The sequence below is a fragment of the Pteronotus mesoamericanus genome, unplaced genomic scaffold (genome assembly GCF_021234165.1).
Source record: "Pteronotus mesoamericanus isolate MK-2021 breed Mesoamerican mustached bat unplaced genomic scaffold, CSHL_Meso_final contig_163, whole genome shotgun sequence".
NCBI lineage: Eukaryota > Metazoa > Chordata > Mammalia > Chiroptera > Mormoopidae > Pteronotus > Pteronotus mesoamericanus.
This window is the reverse complement of record NW_026555064.1, coordinates 18,954,669-18,975,406: the sequence shown is the minus strand read 5'-3', so window position 1 is coordinate 18,975,406 and position 20,738 is coordinate 18,954,669. Positions and strand designations below refer to the sequence as shown.

The window sequence follows — 20,738 nt, the reverse complement described above, 5'->3', positions numbered from 1 at the left end:
ATGGGTTTCCCTTGTGTTTTTCTCTCAAGACTTCAAAGGTGGATTTTCCTTTGGGTTCTTAGCTGTATGTCCCTAAAATAGGGCCGGCTGTTGCTTTAGTTGCCATGCTGTCAGCAAGCGAAACATGGGGACGTCTTGATAGCTCACCCATGTGTAGCCTGTTTTCCTTGGTTCATTCAAAAGCATTAACTTAGCACTACCTTTTGCCAGGAGACAAACAAGGTTAGGAAAGATCTTTTTAACAGTCTGTTGGAGAGATGTCTCCTGTGTAAGGAGCTCGTAGTAGAAAGCGCAGGACACACGTGTCCACCGGCCAAATTCTGGTTCCAGGGTTTTCCACCGCAGAGTGAGCGCAAGGGTGTGCGCGTGGTTTTAAGGTTGTTTGATTTCCCCTGTTTTGCTTATGAGAGAAGATTATCTTATAAAATCAGCCAACACCAAAACTTCTTGTCGTGTAAAGAAAAGTAAGTTAAGTTTCATTTCACCTCCGGGTCTTCTTTATAATACTAGTGTCTTACATTTGAATAACATTTGTTTTCGAAGATTTTCACAGACATTTTCTTACTTAATCCCCAAACTACCGTATGAGTTGCATATCACCTCTGTTGATAGTGAATACACTGAGGCTCATCGCTGAGACTGGGCGCATGAAGTCACACAGTCAGGTGTGTGGCTGAGCCCGTGTGCAATGTCGCAGGGCCCTTGTCACAGGCCTGGGGACACGTTCCAGATTAGACAGACAGCCGCATGCAGTAGTGTGCAGTCCTAGACTGGATCCTGGACCAGGGGGGCAGAGTGCTGTAGAGGACACTGGGGGGCCATCAAGGAAACTGGAAAGCGTGTGGCAGAGTAACGAACAGTGTTGCAGAAACGCTAAATTGATCAAGTCGGTAACTGGACAGTGGTTATATAGTATTCGTAGCAAATAAGCACTTGAGTAGCTATGGGAAAAGGCTACGATGTCTGCCAATTACTCTCAAAGAGTATTATGTATACTATATGTAAATAGAGTAAATGGAACAAAGTGTTTAAAATAGGTAATGCCAAGTAAAGATGCATGGTAGCTTTGTGTTATTCTTGAACATTTTCTGTTAAGTTTGAAAATTTTCAAATAAAAGTTTAAAAGAAGAAGAAGAAGAAATTCACTGTCTGTGGACTCTGGATCCACACTTGGGTGGATACTTTGCTTGGTGAAATTGCACACTTGTGCTTTTAAAAAACGATTATACTTAAAAATGGGATTGAGTTGCGTTGCCACACCTGCTGTAAATTGCTGTGGAGATCGCTGTGTTCACGGAGCTCCCTCCCATGGTCTGCAGGTGCAGGCAGCACGAACGGCGTGAGGAGGAAAGACTGGGAAGGCAGGTCGGCTGGAGCCGAGGCCGAGAGGAGGGCACAGCACCTGAGCCTGCAGGTGCCGCCGCGTGGCCACAGCGCGTCCTCGTCCTCCGACGACAGCAGCAGCTCCAGCGCGGCCCAGCCCCTGCTGGCTGGGGACAGGGAAAGCCCCTCCTCTGGCGCCGAGGAGCGTGCGCCACCCCGGAAGGAGTTCCTGCCCGGCGCAAAGAGAGACGCAGGCCAGGGGAGGTCAGTGCTGGAGCAGACACGGGACGTGCTCGCAGGGGTCCTGACCACCCAAGGGCATGGCCCGGAAACTTCCTTCCTCTCACCTTACCTGCTGTAGAAGTGTTTTTCTCCTCTTGGACATGCTTGTAAATGCCCGTTTGCTGTTGTCTTTTTGGTTAGAAAAGTAATACACGTATATATATTCATTCCAGATATTAGGAAAACAGAAGAGCGTAAGGACAGTAAACGCTCCCTGTCCTCCGGCCTCGCAGAGTGAACTGTGGCAACGTTTGGGTGTTGTCCTGGACCAGGGGCTCTTTTTGTTCTCTCCCTGTGGTAGTTGACTCCTCCTTTCTTGAAACACGCTCTCCTCCTGGCCTGGTGGCACATTTCAGACCTTACTCCCTCCTGGGCCGTTCCTTCTCAGGCTGTTCCCACGTCCTCCGTGTTTTCCTCCCTTTCTTCGTTCTCTCCCTCTTACAGCGGCGCTTGTTACAAGTTGCTGTCCTAGGACCCTGTTCTGTGTCCTTTCTCCTCTCTCTGTGCTGCTTCCCAGACAGTCTCTGTATCTGTTTGGCTTCACTTACCATCTGTGGCTAAACTTCAAACTGCGGCTGCAACCTTTACCTCCTTGACCTGTCCACCTGACTGCTCCTCCGAGATCTCAGACTGGACATGTGGCCTTGTGCCCGTCATGGTCAGCTTGTTCTGCATCAGTAAATGGCACTTCTCTGTCAGTTGACAAAGTCAGAAACATTGGGATTATCTGTGATTTTTTTTTCTCTCCTTCAGATCTTCCCAGTTAATAGAAGGTCTCTCTGGTACATATTCTTGGGCAAGCTTGTAAAAGATATGAAAAAAAAAGCAACTGATGAAGCACTAGGTTTCATGGATTATGGATAGATTATATTCTGGCTTGTATGTTTTGTTTGCTTTAAGATTCCTCAATTTTTTTGGAAACTATATGGGATATGAACACATTGTTTTGTTACTTTATATGGTTATTTTATTGTAAAATTTTAGGTTTTTTGTTGTAAAATGATTCGGATTACTAAAAGGATTTGTTTTAAGGATTTTATTTATTTTTAGAGAAGGAGGGAGGGCGGGAAGAAGGGAGGGAGAGAAACATCGATGTGAGAGATCAATCTGTTGCCTCCCACACACCCCCAACCAGGACTAGGCCCACGCGTGGGCTTGCACCCTGACTGGGAACCGAACCGGCGACCTTTCGCTTTGCAGGATGATGCTCAGCCAACTGAGCCATGCTGGTCAGGGCATAAAAGGATTTTATAAGTACTTCTGTTTATACTTGGAGTGAATTCTGTGTACAGTAAAGAGTAATAGCTTTGCTTTCTGTTTTAGCGTTTCTACAGAAATTTCAGGAAACAGCCCTGTGTCTCCAAATACTCAGGACAAGTCTGCAGGTCAGTCCCCGCTGCGCTCGCCCCTGAAACGACAAGCCTCTGTGTGCTCCGCCCGCCTGGGAAGCACCAAGAGCCTCACCGCTGCCTTTTATGGGGACAAGCAGCCCGTCACAGTGGGAGTGCAGTTTAGCAGTGATGTCTCCCGAAGCGATGAGAACGTCCTGGACTCGCCGAAGCAGAGGAGGAGTTTTGGTTCGTTCCCGTACACGCCGTCGGCCGACTCGAACTCGTTCCATCAGTACCGATCCATGGACTCCAGCATGTCCATGGCCGACAGCGAGGCCTACTTTTCAGCAGCAGAGGAGTTCGAGCCCATGAGCAGTGACGAAGGCCCTGGAACTTACCCAGGGAGGAAAAAGAAGAAAAAGCAGGCCCAGCAGACCGACTACAGCCGGGGCTCCATCTATCACAGCGTGGAGGGGCCGCTCCTCGGCCACGGGGAAAGCCTCCAGGACCCCCGCGCCCTGCCGTTCAGAACCCACCCGTCCCAGGCCTCCTTTGTGTCTGCCTTGGGCGGCGAAGACGACGTCCTGGAGCAGCTGTACGCTGCGGAAGGGGAGAAGGCGGGCGAGAGCGAGCAGGCCGCCAGTCAGCAGCCGGTGATGAGCTGCTACCAGACTTACCTCACCCAGTTCCAGGTGGTGAACTGGTCGGTGAAGCACCCGCCCAATAAGAGGACCTCCAAGTCCTCGCTGCACCGCCCCCTCGACCTGGACACGCCGACCAGCGAGGAGAGCTCATCCTCGTGCGAGCAGCTCTCTGTGCCCACGTTTAAGGTATAAACCAGGTCGTCAGTTTCCACTGATACGTTTATTTAGAAAAGTAGATTTTGAAGATGTTTTCAGAGTTACTCTCAGTCACTTTAGCTTCCTTTCTGAAGTCAGGGCTTCCTGTGTGGTAATAGGTCTCAAGGTTAATTGGTAGGAGTTGGAAAGGTAAGCATATCAAACTGAGAAATAGTTACAGACTTGAACTGTCATAATGTTAACTAATTGATGTAATAGTCACTTATCTGCGCTATACTCTTAAAATAGGATCAGGTGACTATTTTTTATCATATTTTCTGTGTCTTAAAAATAAATTTCGAAGTTGCTCTTAGCCGGTGTTCTGACCCGCGACTGCTTCCGTGCGAGCCCAGCCCCACTCACTCGGCATCGCGGCCTTACGATTTAGCGTGGCTGCTTGTTGGCCACTTCTGCCGTGCAGTCTGCGAATGGCTTTCTTTAGGAGAGCTATAAATGGGTCAGAAGACATGTAGTGATCATAGCCGATATGAAAACAATTTTTATAGAATTACATTACTAAGAGAAGTTTTTATAATTTTAAAGACCAAAATCAAGCATATGTAACCTTGTGGAACTGATTACATATATCGATGCACTTACTGAGAGTGTCTTCACGCCTTCGTGGGTAACCATGTGCTGTATGCCACATGAGCCTGGCGTGCGCTCTGTGCTGCGGAGGGAAAGGGGCATGGGGCTTGTCGTCGGGGGGATGGGGACAGGCAGTTCATAGGGCAATGGATAAGTACGCGGTTACACAGGCAGAGAGCCTTCTGAAGATAACCTATGGGTTCTGGCGTGGAAAATAAGAGGTTGTATTGAGAGGGCCTTTCATATTTAAACGGGAACCTGAAAGGGGAGGAGCAGCACAGGACAGAAGACCAGGGCCCGGCGTTCAGGCGGAGGCCCTGCCGAGCTGCTGCAGCTGGGAAGAAGGCAGTGGGATGGAGGCGTGGCTGGTGGGGGGCGCTCCTGATGGCCGGGGCTTGCGCAAGGTGACAGAGCAGGCACGGGGGGTGGAGCTCCGTGTTAACTTCATTCAGAAGCTCGCGAGAGCTTTGAGGCCATGGGATGTGATCTCCTGTGCTTGGGCTGCTGAGTGCAGCTGAATTGTCACTAAGCAAGAGAGGAAGTGGGGTGGTCACTTAGGAGGCTGCGGCAGCCAGGACTTACGTACTGATGGACAGGGGGTAAGTGGGGTTGAGTATTCTTAACAGAGAACAGGTTCAGGAGCGGGTGAGCAATATGTATTGAGGGAATGGAAACTTGAGTAACCGTCAAAAAGTATGGGTTTTAAGGTTGTGCCCGTATCTGTCCTTGCCCAAGATAAATTGCTCATGCTAAGATCTAAAAATGCTCTCTTTATTCCATGTGGAAACATATTGGCTTATGAATTTTCTGGTAATGAAATTGAATGGTACTGGTGCAGAATAGCACTTGAAAGGTTAGAATTATTTTAGTATTTTCAATAAATCTATTGGGTTTGATTAAGGAGTCAAATGTCTGGAGAAGATAAAGAACTCATACCTTTAGATCACTTTAAAAATAGAACATAGGAAGTAAGAAAGTTATTTTTCTCCACTCACTCTGCCTCACATTTAAAAGGATTCAGTTGGATTGTTCAAGGGTGTTATTTGTAGTAATTATCTTTCATGGATCTAACGTGCATCCTAGCTTTTCCTGCAGTGTACTGTTTGTATGGGATTCCCCACTTTAAAGTCGATTGTGCTAGGAAAAGACTCTAAAATTGGCTTCAAAGCTCAATTCAGCAGGAGTGCTGGAAGGCAGACTTGGCACGCTTGCCTGTGAGCTTCGTCGTCTGGCCTTTTAACTTGCTGCTGAACCCTTGTGACCCCACCCTGGCCTTTGTCTGAATCAACTGAAAATGAAATTGCCAAATAAATACTTTGTATGATTTTTTTCTCAATTTTTCTGTCAAATACTTGTGTATGTTAAAATCATCCTAATGAGGTAATTTTGATATTCATAGATCATCAGTCTATAGCATAAAATTAGAGAATAATTAATATTAAAATTCTAGACTATAAGTAATATTTTTTGTTATTCTAGGTCATCAAACAGGGGCTCACAGCTAATTCTTTGCTGGACCGAGGAATGCAACTTTCAGGATCATCTTCAAAGTAAGTAAAAATAGGTACTTCTAAAGTTTCAAGTCTGTGTGTCTTGATTATGAGATATGCAGAGTTTATTCTAAAGAGTAACCATCCTTGATTTGACTGTAGACTTTATTTTATGAATACATTGCCCCCAATGATTCAGCTCTCAGCTGCCATGGCTCTGTGGGCATTTGCAAGCAGCCAAGCATCTCCTGCAGCTCAGTCTGCAGGCCGTGCCTGGGTGCACTTCCAGTAAGAATCCGCAAGTGTCGTTGCCCTCTTCTGGAAAAGCTTCCTCGAGTATATGTATCAGTATTTTTTCTCACTTGATCTATGGACTGCGTTTGATCAGTCCGGGCTTTCGTATCTCACTGGTCCTGTCTTTGAAGAGTGTTTGGGACGTGAAACGTCCGGCCCGATTCCGTGAGCTTTTCAGGAAATAAGCGCAGGTTCCGGTGTCCCCCGTCCTAAGGAAGCTCCTGCGTCACCGTGCGGTCTGCGTAACGCGCACTTTGCCGGTTGCACGTACAGAACCCCGTACACCCCGCTGGAGAGGAGGGCCGCCGAGGGCGCGGACGACGACACGGGCACGGAGGAGTGGGCGCTGGACCAGCCCGCCGCCCAGACCAGGACCACCGCCATCGTGGAGGTCAGGGGCGCCGTGGACGTCGTGCTGACACCTCTGGTGGCCGAGGCGGTGGACAGGTACCAGCGTGGTCTGCAGCCAGAGCTGATGCTTCAGACAATGATGCGCGGTGTGTGGGACGTACGTGCGTAAAGGGGACTCTCGACCGGGGCTCCTTGTTGAGCGGAAAGGAAGAGGTGTTTTAAAAGGCCTGTGTTTCACTCAGTCATCATTTGCTACTTAGCCCACAGAGTTACAGTGCAATAGTGTAAGAATTATATGGCATTATAGTTTTCATTTTTTGCTTTTGAGCCAATGAGCATAAAAATGATGAAATGCCTAATAACTAATTATATGTTTGATATTCTTAACTGCTGTCTCGTTCATGGAGGGATAAAGGGAAAATAATAGGTTCTCTGTCCTGCAAGAAGCCTACGGTTTATCTAGGGAGACAAAACTAACATGAATATAATCCAGAATGGAACACAATGGGATGGCTTCGATAAACTCGAGTTTCTCATTTCCTGTTCTCCCACAGATACATCGAAGCGATGGTCCACTACGCCAGCACCCGCCATCCGGCCGCGATTGTGGATGACCTTCACGCCAAGGTCCTCAGGGAGGCTGTCCAAAACAGCAAGACCACGTTCTCGGAAAATGTAAGGACTTCTTCTCCAGCCGAGTGTGGCAAATTGAGTGTTTTTCATGTGTAGCTAATACCCAAACTTGAAAAAAATTGAATGTATTAAAAGTGTATTAGTCATTTCAATTGGAACACATGGACATTTCTAAATAGTCTGTGCATGTCATTGGCTCCATAAGAGATAGCATATAAAACTATACTGTGGGTGAAGCAGTAGTCAGCTATTTATGAAAATGTGGCTTTCTTTTTCCTTTTATTTCAGAAGTAACTTAATTCTAGCTCTTTCCTAAGGAGCTTTGGCGCCCAGTGAACGTGCCTTCTCTGGGGCTGGTTTTCATTTCCTAAGGAAGCAAAGCTGCATAGCATTTTGGCTTTTCTCTGTGATGAGGAAACTTGTCTCTTACTGTTTCTGAGATTGTTCACTTGACTTGGCCAGTCAGGTCCCCGCCTGCTGGTGTGTGACGCTCAGCTTCTGCCGTAGCCTGGGCCGCAGCCGTGGCGAGGCAGTCGCGTCCCTGCTCTCCTGGCCTATTCCACTCGGCTGTCACCTCGGTCTGGGTCCCGTTTGGACTGGGTGCCAGAGGCAAAGTGAGAGCAAGGCAGGTTGTCCTCAGACCACAGGCCTGCACCCCATCCACTGAGCCCCCAAGCCAGGCTGTGAATGGAGCCTCTCCTGCCCGTTCGTACGAACGTGTGTAGCAGTTCTGTCTGTCGAAACACAATGTGACCAGAGACTGCTTCTACCAGGAGCTGTGTTCACAATATATTGGTCGTTAGGGTAGAGGTAGAACTAATCAAAAGAGATTTGTTTTCTCAGCCAACAAGGAGCCAATTATGAGAACCCAAATCTGCCCTCAGGTACGAGTAGAATTTAGTGATCCTAGAAAATACCTAAAAAAATGGCAATTATTATCGCCGTTTTTCAGTTTCTCTGTAGGCCTATTTCACTTTCCTGTCTGTCGCTTCTCTGAACCCTGAAGCTGCCGTTCTGTTCCGTAAGGTTCGGACGTTGAGACCAGGGTGCTCTTCTGCCGACAGAGGCCCCCGGGGCCGCAGGGGGCAGCGAGAATGAGCAGGCTGCTGGACCGGGCGACGTGGAGGTTACAACGTGGTTGTGCGATACCAATCCTGCTTTCACTCTCTGTAGTTATCTTCCAGACAAGACGTTCGCGGAACAAAAGCTGAGCACCCTGCTATGGGAACGACCCACGAAGGACAGACACAGACCAGCCTCACAATGAAGCAAGACAGCGTGACGATTAAAGGTCTTCAGGCCAACGTTAGCGTACCAAAGGTAACAAGTTAAGAGCTTTAAAACTTTTCCTGAAAGAGGAGACCATTTTGGTGGTTTTGTCCTTTGTACTTACTAACGTGAATGGTGGTAGAATATCAAAAACATATTTTATTGCCTTGAAGAGCTAATGTAAGAATGAATGTAATACCAATAAGTTTACTTAAGCAGACTGTTAGGTAAAGTACACTAAAATATTCCACATCCATCCAGTAAGAATTTAATTATTATTTTATGAGAGCCTATATTTATAAGCTTTGTCTTTATAACTCCCAGACACATAGACATGCTATTCCTAACAGTAGTTTTTTCATTTTTCTGTATATCTTATGTTTGGTAATTTTTCACTTTTCAACTCTGACATTTATGCCATTTTCTGTGATAGATAAACTTATGCTTGTTACAAGCCTCAGTGGAAGAATCTCCCAGTACAGCTCCCAGTAGAAGCGTGACTCACGTGTCCCTGGTTGCTCTGTGTTTCGACAGAATTGCTACACAAGTTCGTATGAACAGGTAAGAAAGATTTCATTTGCATCCCAGCAGGTGTGGCTCTGTGGATTGAGCGCTGGCCTGAGAACCAAAGGGTGGCAGGTTGGATTCCCAGTCAGGGCACAGGCCTGGGTTGCGGGCCAGGTCCCCAGTAGGGGCGTGTGAGAGGCACCCACACATTGATGTTTCTCTCCCTCTCTCACTCCCTTCCCTTCGCTCTAAAAATAAGTAAATAAAATCTTTAAAAAAAATTTCATTCCTTTGAGACATGATTATCTTGCTGGATGAAAAAGCAAGCTTTAATCATCTTTTTAATAGATTTGTGAAAATTCTAAAGCTAAACCTCAAAACTAGAATTGGAATTTTAAATCTCACCTTGTAGGTACTGGAAAGTGTGCACTGTTTTTATTTACACTGTTTTCCAGTAAACCATGAGGAGCTTGTCCCTAACGCTGGTTGAGTTAGAGCAGTGGGGCGTTTGTTTTAAGCCGCTCGTTAGTGCTAGTGCAGCGTGCTTCCTGAGCCGTGCTACCGAAACATGACCATGGTGTGCTCTCTCTCTCTCTTGCTCTCTCCCCCGTGAAGAGGCGTGGTCGAAGAGGCTTCTGGCAGCACAGAGGCCGGCCGGGCATCCCGGTTTGACAGGTACGTCCACGCCACCAAGATGCAGCCTCAGTCGTCTGGGTCACTCAGGTCCAACGCTGGAGCCGAGAAAGGCAAGGAGATCGCCGCCAAGTTAAACATCCATCGCGTTCATGGGCAGCTCAGGGGCCTCGATACAACAGGTAGGATTCTACAACAGATACTTTGCCGAAGGAGACATATTTCCCTTTGAATATTGCCACACTCTTAGTGTCTCATAAGAAAGAGAAAGGTATTTGTGCACATAGTGAACAGGTGGTGTTTAACTCTTTCTCGCTGACATTCTAGGGAGAACTAGGAAGGTAACTGTGGTAGGGAGGTCGGGGGTGTGTTTCCATCCTGGGGCTGGGTGCTCTTTGCAGAGCAGAAGCGCGGGGACTGTAGCGTCTTCCTCACTTTGGGAAATCTGTTGACCCCAGTTTATTAAAAATTACTAATCACAGTATCCAAAGTGGATGGTAAGTCTGTGAAACACAGCGGCAGCATGAGTGATAGCCACGGCAGTGCCTCTCAAAGGCCCCGCTGAGGGGAGCGAGGTCGTGACGTGCCATCTGCCGCCTCCGGCCTGCCCACCGCGCTCCGCGCCGCGGCTCGCTCAGAGGTCTGAGCCGTCTCAGGTGGCCCAAGGGTCCGTAATGAAAAAGTGTTTAAAAACAGTTTTCTGTGACGCTGAATTATTTAGGAGCTTTTAAACTTTAGACTTTGAGTGCCCTGTGCCCTTTCGGAAATGAATTCATGCTGCCTTTGGGCAGGTAACTGGTCAGTCGTGGGATGCCCCTCCCCCAGCCTATTTCTCCGCCGTTCCGGCAATTCGTCAGGGGCAGCCTGAGGCAGCGCTGTGTTCCAGGGTGCTCAGGTCATTTGTTTGTTTTTGGTATTTGACAGACTACTCAGGTACCTTTGAAACATGACCACTGTGCCAAATGTTTACATTGTTTGTTGTTTTAAAAAAATACGTAAAACCTCTGCCTTTCAAAGTGATGGTGTTCTCTTGTGGTGACAGACGTCGGCACCTGCGCCATCACCGCCATCCCCTTCGAGAAGTCCAAAGTCCTCTTCACGCTGGAGGAGCTGGACGAGTTCACGTTTGTGGATGAGACCGATCAGCAAGCTGTGCCGGACGTGACTCGGATAGGTCCCAGCCAGGAAAGATGGGGGTGGATAATGTTTGAGTGTGGACTTGAAAACTTAACCATAAAAGGTAGGTTTTGTTTGTTGGTTTGTTTTAATTCTGCTTAAGTGGGGACATATTGGCCCCATGCTGCTGAAACCTTTTGAACACTCATGACTTTCGGTAACCTGAGTCAGTCTATTCAAGCAGGAAGTGTGGCACCTGGGGTTACTTACCAGGGGTGGATGCCCCAGTTCCCTCCATTGCGTGATCCAAAACTAGCAGAACACCCAGACTTGTAAAGTCTCAGTGCCCGAGCAGAGCGATCTGCGGCTCAGGTCAAAGCCGGCCCGCGTTGGTAAGCTTGAGTCTTTGGAAGTGGGATCTTTGATTAGCAGAGCTTTGCCGTATAGGATGAAAGTACTACAAATCCTTTATTTAGTGAGACATAGACTGACTTAGAGTTATATTTGTTTTCTTTTACGTTATTGAGTAATGCAATAAAATAGGAAGGCTGACTTGCTCCTGAGACGTTGAGGTTTAGTTGTATATAATAGTAGCTGTATGTGCCTACAGTTGCTTACCTGATAATCTAATTTTATGTTGGCCTTATAGATAAGGTTAAGTGTTGGTGAGAATAAAAAAGTTCTATATGGGATTTTTGTTTTCTTCATGGATTCGGCAGAGTCCATCACTGAGATGCCAGGCATCTCAATGGAAACATTCTTGTACCGGGACAGGGGGAAGACAGTCGGGCGCCGTTTTGTATAACGCTTTTGGAACGATGGGCAAAGCGAGTGTGAGCGAAGGGGGTGGAGCGCTGACATCCAACAACTCCTCCGACTCCCCGACCGGCAGCGGCTACAACACGGACGTCTCCGACGACAACCTCCCGTGCGACCGGGCCAGCCCTTCTTCAGACTTGAATGGAAATTCTGTTTCCGATGAGCAGGTTGGGGCATTTTTAATAGTAATACTTGGGAAGAATAACATAGAAAACAATGTACCAACACAAATTAATTTCTGGAGTATATTTGCTTGTCTTTCTATAGATTGGATTGTACTTAAATGGTAGCAAAGGCATTTTGGTTCTTTCCCTTCCACTGGAGTATAATTTTGTAGGCACCGTATCATAGATATGCTTATCTCCATCATAGTACCTAACGTAATACTGTGTTCATGTTAGGCACTTATTAATATCTGCCGAATTAATGAAATAATAGAAATTTTAAAAAGCAGGATTTGTTTTTATGTCCTTTGAAGGATTTTAGCCAAATTCATTTTTTAAATAATTAGTTTTGTTACTGGTAGTATTTCATGTAAGTTCTAAATATTTTTGTCAATACCTGCCCATTTCAGTTAGGGTCCCAAAGAATCCCTTAGATGCCACTCATTTATTATTTTTGTGGTAGAATAGTACGGCGCTAAGTGCAGGCACAGCAATAACAAAGACACTTAAAATGCTAATCACAAAAGCATCGTACCAACAACTGATGGGCGACCTTGGGCAAGTCGCTCCCCCTCCCGCAGTCCTCTCCATCCGTGACAGGAGTGTGCAAGGGCAGTGCTCTTCAGGGCTGTGGGGGGCAGGCAGCCACACGCAGGAAGGGCAGGGCTCGGGGTCTGCCCCCCGTAGGAGCGGGCTGGCACTGGGCTTGACCGCGCGCGCGCGCACTCGCGGCCGTTTCAGAATTAGGCCAGGAGGAGGTGAGAGGCCGCCTTTAATTAAGGGGTGTGCCATGGGTGCTCAGTATCTATTTGCATCATCACCTGTGAACCCCACGTTCCTAGGAATGTCTTTGAAAACACTCATTTTGATGTGTACTTCAAGAGTTTAATCCCAGCTTCCCTGTGGGGTCTTTGGATGTCTTTGGTGGGGCAGGTGGGGATTGGCACTTTAATGAGGAAATTAAAGGGCTCGTGGCTGCTTCCCCGGACAGGGGGGCTGGGAGGAGCCTTGCTGCCCGTCCCCTCCTGTGCCTCCCCTGCATGGTGCCTGTGCAGCACCTGGGGAACCTCGGCCGCCGCCTCACCTCGGACCCTGCTCTCCCACGGAAGCCCCCACGGGCCTTAGCGCAGTCGTCTGTCTTGGGTTCCCTTCCCCGGTCTGTCTTCTCTTGCGGCCCTTTGTCCCTGGCCGAGCTGCTCGCCCGTGTTCTGTCCTCGCCTCTCTTCTCTGCCCTCGTTTCCTGGGCCAGCCCCGTGGATGACGCCGTTCTTTCCCACGGGCTCTGCCGTAGGCACCAGCCTTCCCCGAGCTCCCGAGTCCTGTCCCGGGGCCTCTTGGGTACCCTCCACAGGTGCTGTGAGTGCCGACATCCAATCACATCAAGTTTATTTGTCTTCGCTTCCCATACTATTACAATTAGTTGCTTATTATCTACTAACCCTCTCCCTTTTTGAAATTTCACGTTCCTGAAGACCGTCCTCTGTGTCCTCATACACCCAGTGCTGGCTCACAGCCCTGGGCCCAATCCCACGGGCCAGGCGTGTTTGAGAATTCCGGAGGCGTTCTTCTGAAAGAGAGGTGACACGGTGTGTGTGCCGTGTGCTACACAAGCTCCCAGTGAACCTGAGGCGGCCTCATCTTGAAATACTTACATGTTTGTAAGCGCAGTTTCAGTCGCCAGTGGGATAAATAGCTTCTCATCAGTGTGGATCGGGGTTCGATGCCACATGTGCAGAAAAAGGTTCTGTTAAAAGCGCTGTGGGTTTCAGAACTGCAGAGGAGGGAGTGTGGGCCCCGGTGCACGCTGCCGGCTCGGAGATGCCTGGGCCAGTCGCTCGCCCGGCGTCGTGACACGTCGGACCCAAGCTGTCTCGTGGGCCACCTTCACGCCTTATTTGCTTCACAAGGAAAAGCTGGTCTTTGCTTTCTCTTGACCAGTGATACCTGCAAGTGAGTCAGGGACCTTAAGTAGATGTAAAAGGCAGGAGACTTTTGTTTGTTATTTAGTATTATGTTTCTTACCTTCCTGCATTGTGAAGGGTGATGACTGCACATTCAAAATATACTATTCCTGTTTCTCAGTACAGCTTTACATACAAGCATTACTAGGAATTTTTTAGAGTCTTGTTTATTTGAACATGGGTTACAGTAACATTGATTATAGCTCTTTATTTGGAAGTTTAAATATTCTGTTAGATAGAACAGAAAATAGAGTGTAATAGGAAGCAGAACCTTAATTCTGCCACTTAGTCTACTCACTATCTCTGTAGCTTCTGGCAAGTTACAGACCTCTTTCCCTCGCTGTCTTCATCTGGGAAAAACGACACTTCACACCCCTCAGCAGCAGTTCTGGGCGTTCTGTTTTTCGTAGGATGAGGGCGTCGAGTCTGACGACTTGAAGAAGGACGTGCCTCTCCTGCCGCCGCCGCCCGACTCCTGCAGCATGAAGCTGACCATCCAGGAGATCTGGTTCAGCTGTGCGGCCCCCACCAACGTGCGGTCTCCGGCTCACGCGTTTTCTAGGTAGAAGGGCCGGAAAGGGCATGGCCGTCAGTTGACGTCTGTCTGTTCTCAGAGGCATGCTGTTCTGTTGCATACGTATTTTGAGCCATCTTTCGGGTGTACATCTAGTGCGAGGGCTGTCCCCTTCCCTGTTTTCCCCGCCCCAGACTCTGTCGACGTTAGTCCCACCCTGTTTGACCCTCTTTCCCGGGGCTTTAGTGTTTCTTTACATGTTACCCTGCCATGAACTTTTTATTTTTTTCACTTCTGATAGGCTCTTTTGTATTTTTTTCTTTTCTTTTATCTGGTGGTCAGAAGGAAAAGTAATTTTGCCTAAACAAAATAGCCATTAAATACAGTAGGTAGGGAAGATTGTTTGAAATACACATCGTGACACTTGTTTATATAATTTTTAAAACTAAATTTGAAGGCAGCTGAACCTGCTGAGCACAGCGACGCCGGCCGTGGGGGCGTGGCTCGTCCCCATTGACCAGCTGAAGTCGTCTCTCAGCAAGCTGGACACGGAGGGGGCGCTGCGGGCCTGCGCTGTGATGGGCTGCATCATGACCGAGGCCCTGGAGGTGGGTCCCCCGCAGGAGGGGCGCGGGGTGCGTCCTGGGGGCGGCCCTGGTTCCTCGTCTCGTGGGCAGGCGTCAGACTTGCGAGTGCCGAGTTGCTGGGTGTCTTTTATTTGTACTGCCTTTAATACATCATTCGAAGGCTGTTATTTTTGCTTTGTTTCAGAATAAAAGCGTGCATTTCCCCCTAAGAAGTAAATACAACAGACTTACGAAAGTTGCTCGCTTTCTCCAAGAAAACCCTTCGTGTTTACTGTGCAACATCCTCCACCACTACCTGCACCAGGCCAACTACGCCGTCATCGATGACGCCACCATGGTCAGTGACTGCAACCGTGCGTTAGCTCCGGAGAGGCCCTGCCGTGTTGAGGGGCCATGGGCCCACGGCTGTGAGGCGTGTGGGAAGTCAGAGGGGAAGTGCAGTTAGACACACGGGCCCACAGACCGCGGGGCTCAGGTGGCGAGTGGGGGCGGACCACATGGAGGGTTGGGGGCTGCGGGCAGGGCTGAGGCCTCGGGGCGGGGGGGTGGCGAGTAAGAAACTGGTCAAGGACAGGCCCCTGGAGAAAACCAGTATCACGGGGGGTGGGGAGGGCCAGTAGAGGTACACGGAGGGCTGAGCAGGGAAAGCAGAGAACCGGGGAAGCATGTCTTGGAAGCCAGCGGTGTCTGCCTTTCAAGCAAGAGAGGCATCACCAGGGTCAGATTTCCCAGGAGTGTCCCAGGAAGCCAGGATGCTCAGCGCCTGAGGGGAGGTTATAGCCGTGCAGGTGATCTAGCGGGTGATCTAGCGGTGATCTAGCGGGCCTCCGCCCCGTGCGGAGCGCCCGGAAGGCTGCGCGGCTGGGCTCCTGGGCTGCCGCGCCCCGCTTCTGTCAGTAGAGGATATGCAGGAACCTTTCGCCAGCTTAGGGGTCATGGGTCCCTGGTTAATGGCTGGTCCAGCTCCTCCCCTGGAGGTGCTGCATTGCATGTGACAGAAGTCGCGACCTTGTGTTTGGAGATTGAGTTCTGTAGTCAGCTTGAAGCACTGATTCTCTTTTGTAACCTTGGACAAATTACGTAACATCTAAATCCTAGTTGCCTCCTTCTTAAATGGGAGTTACGAGACTTAAACGAGTGAATGCATGCAGAGCCCTTGAGCGGGAACCGTTGTTACCGCAGCGCGGTGCCTTCTAACCTCGTCGTCGTCATCACAGAGCGACGGGCTTCCCGCTTTGGTGACCTTGAAGAAAGGCCTCGTTGCCCTGGCCAGGCAGTGGATGAAGTTCATCGTGGTGACGCCGGCCTTCAAAGGAGTCAGCCTGCACCGGCCTGCCCAGCCCCCGAAGCCCCCCGCCGCGCTGGACCCCGACCACGAGGACGGCCTCGGGCTGGACAATGGAGCAGGCCTTCAGAGCGACACCAGCGCCGACGGGGCCGAGTTTGAATTCGACGCAGGTAACGTGGGGGCCGTTTCCGCTGACTATTAGGTGCCTGGTGGCCTCGTCCACGTGGTAGTTTCACTAATTTATATCCCAAATTTGAAATGTGAATCTGTCATAGCTTAAGTATATAAATATGATTTGTATTAGTCCAAATAAGTGGTAATAATGGGAATCTTACACTGATTTGATCTTAAGTTTAATTTCGTGAAATATAGGAGACTTCTAATCTATCCAGGACAGACAACAGACATGTTTGTATAACTAGAATATTTTGAGTGAAGCACGTTAACCTCCATATGAAAATCACATTTGTCTCTTTATCATCTTGCCCTGTGCCACAGCCTTTTAAAGGAGCCTTTGAGTTTTTCCAGTGCCTGTTTGAGCCTGACTTCATGTCATGTCTGGGGGCCTGCGCTCAGCCTGGGATTCTGTTGGCACGACAGCCTGGAGCACGGGCGCGGGGCGGGGCGGACGTGGGTTCAAGGGCAGTTCGCATGCGTCTCACAGATCCACGGGGGACGGGGCGGACGTGGGTTCACGGGCAGTTCGCATGCGTCTCACAGATCCACGGGGGGCGGGGCGGACGTGGGTTCACAACTGTGAGTATGAGAATCACAGAGTTTGTTCTTGTATCATTATTTATTAATTATTCTATTTCACACAAACAGCTGTGAATTCACTTTTGCCCCACCCTGTACATATTTTCATGGTTTTTCAAAGTTTTGTTTCTATTATTCCACTACAGTTTATCTTATAGTTTGAAAAAATATTAAAAGTACCATGGGAAAAAACAGTCTTCAATTAGAGCTTTCAGAACATTGATATATAATACTTTACCCAGTTTTGTTTTGTTTTTTTTCAAAAACTTCTTATATCTAATAGATGAATGTGTTACAAGGAATAGGCTGTATTTTATTTGTTTTGATAAACTTGAAGTCTACACAAAAGTTGAAAGAATGGTGTAAATATCCCTTGTAATTAATTGCCTCTGTTAATCTTTGAAAATTGTGTGCTTTTTGCACTTAATTGCATTGGTTTTTGGTCTCTCACCATTGGGGTGGCCTGTGGGAGATCGAACAGGAGCTGTTCATTGCTTTTTTGAGACTGAGTGAGAAGACTGGGGTGGAAAAAGTAAAAGAAAACAGAAAAAGAGTGAGTGTTACAGGAGGTGGCACAATTAATTTGTCAAGGACCACGTGAAGCTGAGTGTGGTCGCCGCACCAGCGCCACCGGAGTGGATGTTTGAAGAGCGCGTCTGGTAACGCACAGCCTCTCACGCCTTGGCCTGTTTCAGCCACGGTGAGCGAGCACACGATGCTGCTGGAAGGCACCGCCAGCCGGCCGCCCCCCGGCGGCTCAGGGCCCGTCACCGGAGCCGAGATCATTCGGAAGCTCTCCAAGACGCACACCCACAGTGACTCTGCGTTAAAAATAAAGGTGCGCTTTTGCTGTTTTTGGAGTTAGACTTGCAGAGAATACCTAAACCTTTGCTATCTCGAGTGTCAGTATTAGGTGTCCACCCTCAGTATTTAAATTTGGTAAAAACAGAATTTTAAGTTGAATTTCACATGAGTAGTAACTTTTAGTGTTTTTTTTTTTTTCAAATTATATCACCAGCAATAACTAACGTTGACCAAGGACTACTCTAACTACCAAGCCTTAGGGTTCTCTTCTCAGTTCATGGACTGTTGCATTCAGTAGAATACAACATTGACAATGTTGGTCCTCTGGCAGTTGTGCATGGCCACCATCCAGCCAGAGGTCGGCCGCCGTGCGGTGTTGATGGCACCGTTTGGTTTGGTGCGTGTGAGCCGCAGCGAGTGGCGAGCGCAAGCTTGCGGCAGCTGTTGCTCTCAGCCCTCGGGGTCATGTGCGTGAAGCGCCGTGTGGTTCCTCTGCAGGGCGTCCACCCGTATCATTCTCTGAGCTACACCAGCGGGGACACCGCCACCGACTCGCCGGTGCACGTGGGCCGTGCCGGGGCGCCCCTCAGGGAGAGCCCGCGGAAGGAGAGCCTGCTCAGCTACCTGACCGGCAGCTTCCCGAGCTTGCACAACCTGCTGGAGGGGACGCCTCAGAGGAGCAGCGCGGCCGGGAAGAGCAGCTCCCTGACGCGGACAGGTGGGCCCCGGTCCCCCGCTGTGGGGGCCCACACAGCGAAGGGAGGGCCCCAGCCCGCGGAGGCGGGCGCTGCGGGCACACAGCTCTCCTTTCACATCGCACCTTGTTTCCGAGAGTGTTTGGGGCCCTTCTGTTTGTAACCCGTCTGTGTCTTCTCGCCCTTAGCTTGCGTTTGGAATTGCAGCCTTTAATGCTACTACCAACTAAGGTGTGGGGGGCGGCTGGGGGGCTGCTGTCTAGGCTGGCCAACGAGGAATGCCCCCCGGTGTGATTGAGTGTTGTTTATTAATGCTGTAATATCCAAATGCCAACGTCATACGGGGAATTCGAAAACTATCTGCAAAGACAGACAGTTGTGACCATTCAAAAATTATGTAGATCACATTTTCTGCTCCTCAGTACTTAAGCGATAACGAACGTTCAGCACAACTTTACTTTCAGGAAATACAATGGCCACGGATATGTTGTCTGAGCACCCCTTGCTGTCCGAGCCGTCCTCCGTGAGCTTCTACAACTGGATGTCCAACGCTGTGGGCAACCGGGGGAGCGTGGTGCAGGACTCTCCCGCCACGAAGTCCGGGCACAGCAGTCTTCCGACAGGTGGGGACCGGTCACGTTATTCTCCTTAACCATCTGCGGGGTGCCAGGAAAGTTATTGCAAGATCCTATTTTTCAGAGAATGATGGGGAAAAAACCCTCAAACGCTTAAGTACTGTTTTGTTGGAATCGACCCATTTATGAAGCGCCTCTGATAATTCTGCAATTGAGGGGGTCGTAAGTGTCTGCTCAGTGTTCCTGTGGAAAGTCAGATATGTCAGACATGAAAACACCTGCAACTTAAAGAGTTTAAAACTTCCATTTGACACGGCAGGTTTAATTTTCAGAACTCCACAAGGAGGGAGATAAAAATGCAGTGTGTAGTTACATCGTGTGCCAACAGTGCAGACAGGAGCTCAGTTTGTCCGGATTTTCTGGGGTGTAGTTATGCTCCGTGTGGTCCCTGAAATATTTAGTTCCATCTAAGGGAGCACTAAGAAGAATAAAGATCCTTGCCCTCAACAAAGAAAACAGATGAGGGCAATTTATTAGTTTTTAAAAGGATAGTCTTCAGTAGCGAGAAGACCAGCAGTCACTGACCGAGAAGGATTGGGGTCTTCTCCTGAAATGCGAGTGGAGTAAGCTCTTCTGTCCTAGTTTTTGTGTTTTTCCAGATTCACCAGATATGGTTTTTTGGTTTTTTTTTTGGTAAGAAGCCAATTTTTTTTAAAGAATATCTGAGGTAGCCTTTGATTGTCCTTACAGAAAACAGATAAACTTAGTCTGTGTCACAGCTGTTGGAATCACTAGTGAATTCTATTCAGACAGAGGAGACGACATCGTGAAAAGGGGCCGAGAGGCGGCTGCCCGGCCGTCCTCGCTGCTGCGCGTGGGCCACCGCTGCGCCCACGCCCGGTCCACGTCCGGCTGCAGCAGCGCTCCGCGCCTCCTGGCTGAGGGGGGTGGACGGTGCTGCTGGGCCAGCCGCCAGCGCGTGGCCGGGGTGGTGTCCCTGGAAATGGAGTTTCGGTCTCAGGAGCACCAGAAAGGAACGTTCTTCTGCAGAGGCCCTTTGCCTGGAGGTTGAAGGAGAGGGGGAGGAAGAGGAAGGAAGCGCCCTTCACTTGCCTGGGAGTTTGCTTGTGTGACTGTGGACACCACTCGGGGGCTCCACTGTCCCCCGTCCTCACCCTACCCCCGCCCTCCACTGGCTGCTGTGTGCTCTGCCCCTCAGGGCGTGGCTGGGGGCACCAGAGGCTCCCCCAGCCACAGAGTCTGCATCCCGGCTGCCTGGCTTGTGTGCGGACTTCACACAGGAGGGCGAACGGCATTTTCTGAAACCTGAGCATCATTTCACGTTTTATTAATCACGTCTGTCATCGATAAAGAACCTACAAGTGCTAACACTTTTTGTCTCTTTAATTTGAGTGGTCTGGGAATACTGCTCCCTATAGGCTCTTAAGCTTACTTGGCCTTGCCCCTTTATGTCTTTGTATTTTTCAATAACCTGGATTGTATTCTCAAACATTTTTCCTGTTAGGCGTTGCGCCCAATCTTCCTACAATACCCTCAGCCTCAGACTTCAATACCGTTCTGTCGAGCGACCAGAACACTCTGGACGGCACGCATTCTCAGCACAGCACGAGCCAGGACGACGTGGCCGGTGTGGAGGCCGCCAACCAGGGCTTCCCTGCAGTGCAGCTGGCCGATGCGCAGGTGAGCCGCCCCGCTTGCGCTGGTCGCTGCGACCCTCCCCCGGCAGCCCCGAGCCGCGGCTGCCGTCGCCCATGTGCGCCTTGGCATCGTTTGACAGCCTTCTCTCTGTGCTGTCTGCCTGGGGCCTTCAAAAAGGGCGTAGGCTAAGGAAGCATCGACCTGCGTCCGTTCAGCAGAAGAATGGCATACCCATTTATCTCCCATGGTGACATTCTGGC

At 49.4% G+C, this 20,738-nt stretch overlaps 1 protein-coding gene across 7 annotated transcripts in view; it reads left to right on the top strand.

The window, feature by feature from the left end:
• Window positions 1-20,738, top strand: part of BLTP1 (bridge-like lipid transfer protein family member 1) — a 126,944-nt gene that overhangs the window by 42,655 nt on the left and 63,551 nt on the right. For all 7 annotated transcript variants that reach the window (XM_054563454.1, XM_054563462.1, XM_054563496.1 and 4 more), the window contains exons 28-45: window positions 1,320-1,587; window positions 2,929-3,766; window positions 5,843-5,913; window positions 6,421-6,594; window positions 7,053-7,173; window positions 8,305-8,451; window positions 8,834-8,961; window positions 9,523-9,722; window positions 10,583-10,780; window positions 11,431-11,642; window positions 14,011-14,162; window positions 14,572-14,722; window positions 14,886-15,038; window positions 15,919-16,159; window positions 17,441-17,583; window positions 18,048-18,267; window positions 18,709-18,867; window positions 20,345-20,520. In XM_054563454.1, the coding sequence (XP_054419429.1) occupies window positions 1,320-1,587; window positions 2,929-3,766; window positions 5,843-5,913; window positions 6,421-6,594; window positions 7,053-7,173; window positions 8,305-8,451; window positions 8,834-8,961; window positions 9,523-9,722; window positions 10,583-10,780; window positions 11,431-11,642; window positions 14,011-14,162; window positions 14,572-14,722; window positions 14,886-15,038; window positions 15,919-16,159; window positions 17,441-17,583; window positions 18,048-18,267; window positions 18,709-18,867; window positions 20,345-20,520 (3,752 nt within the window). The remainder of the gene's footprint in view (window positions 1-1,319; window positions 1,588-2,928; window positions 3,767-5,842; window positions 5,914-6,420; window positions 6,595-7,052; window positions 7,174-8,304; window positions 8,452-8,833; window positions 8,962-9,522; window positions 9,723-10,582; window positions 10,781-11,430; window positions 11,643-14,010; window positions 14,163-14,571; window positions 14,723-14,885; window positions 15,039-15,918; window positions 16,160-17,440; window positions 17,584-18,047; window positions 18,268-18,708; window positions 18,868-20,344; window positions 20,521-20,738) is intronic.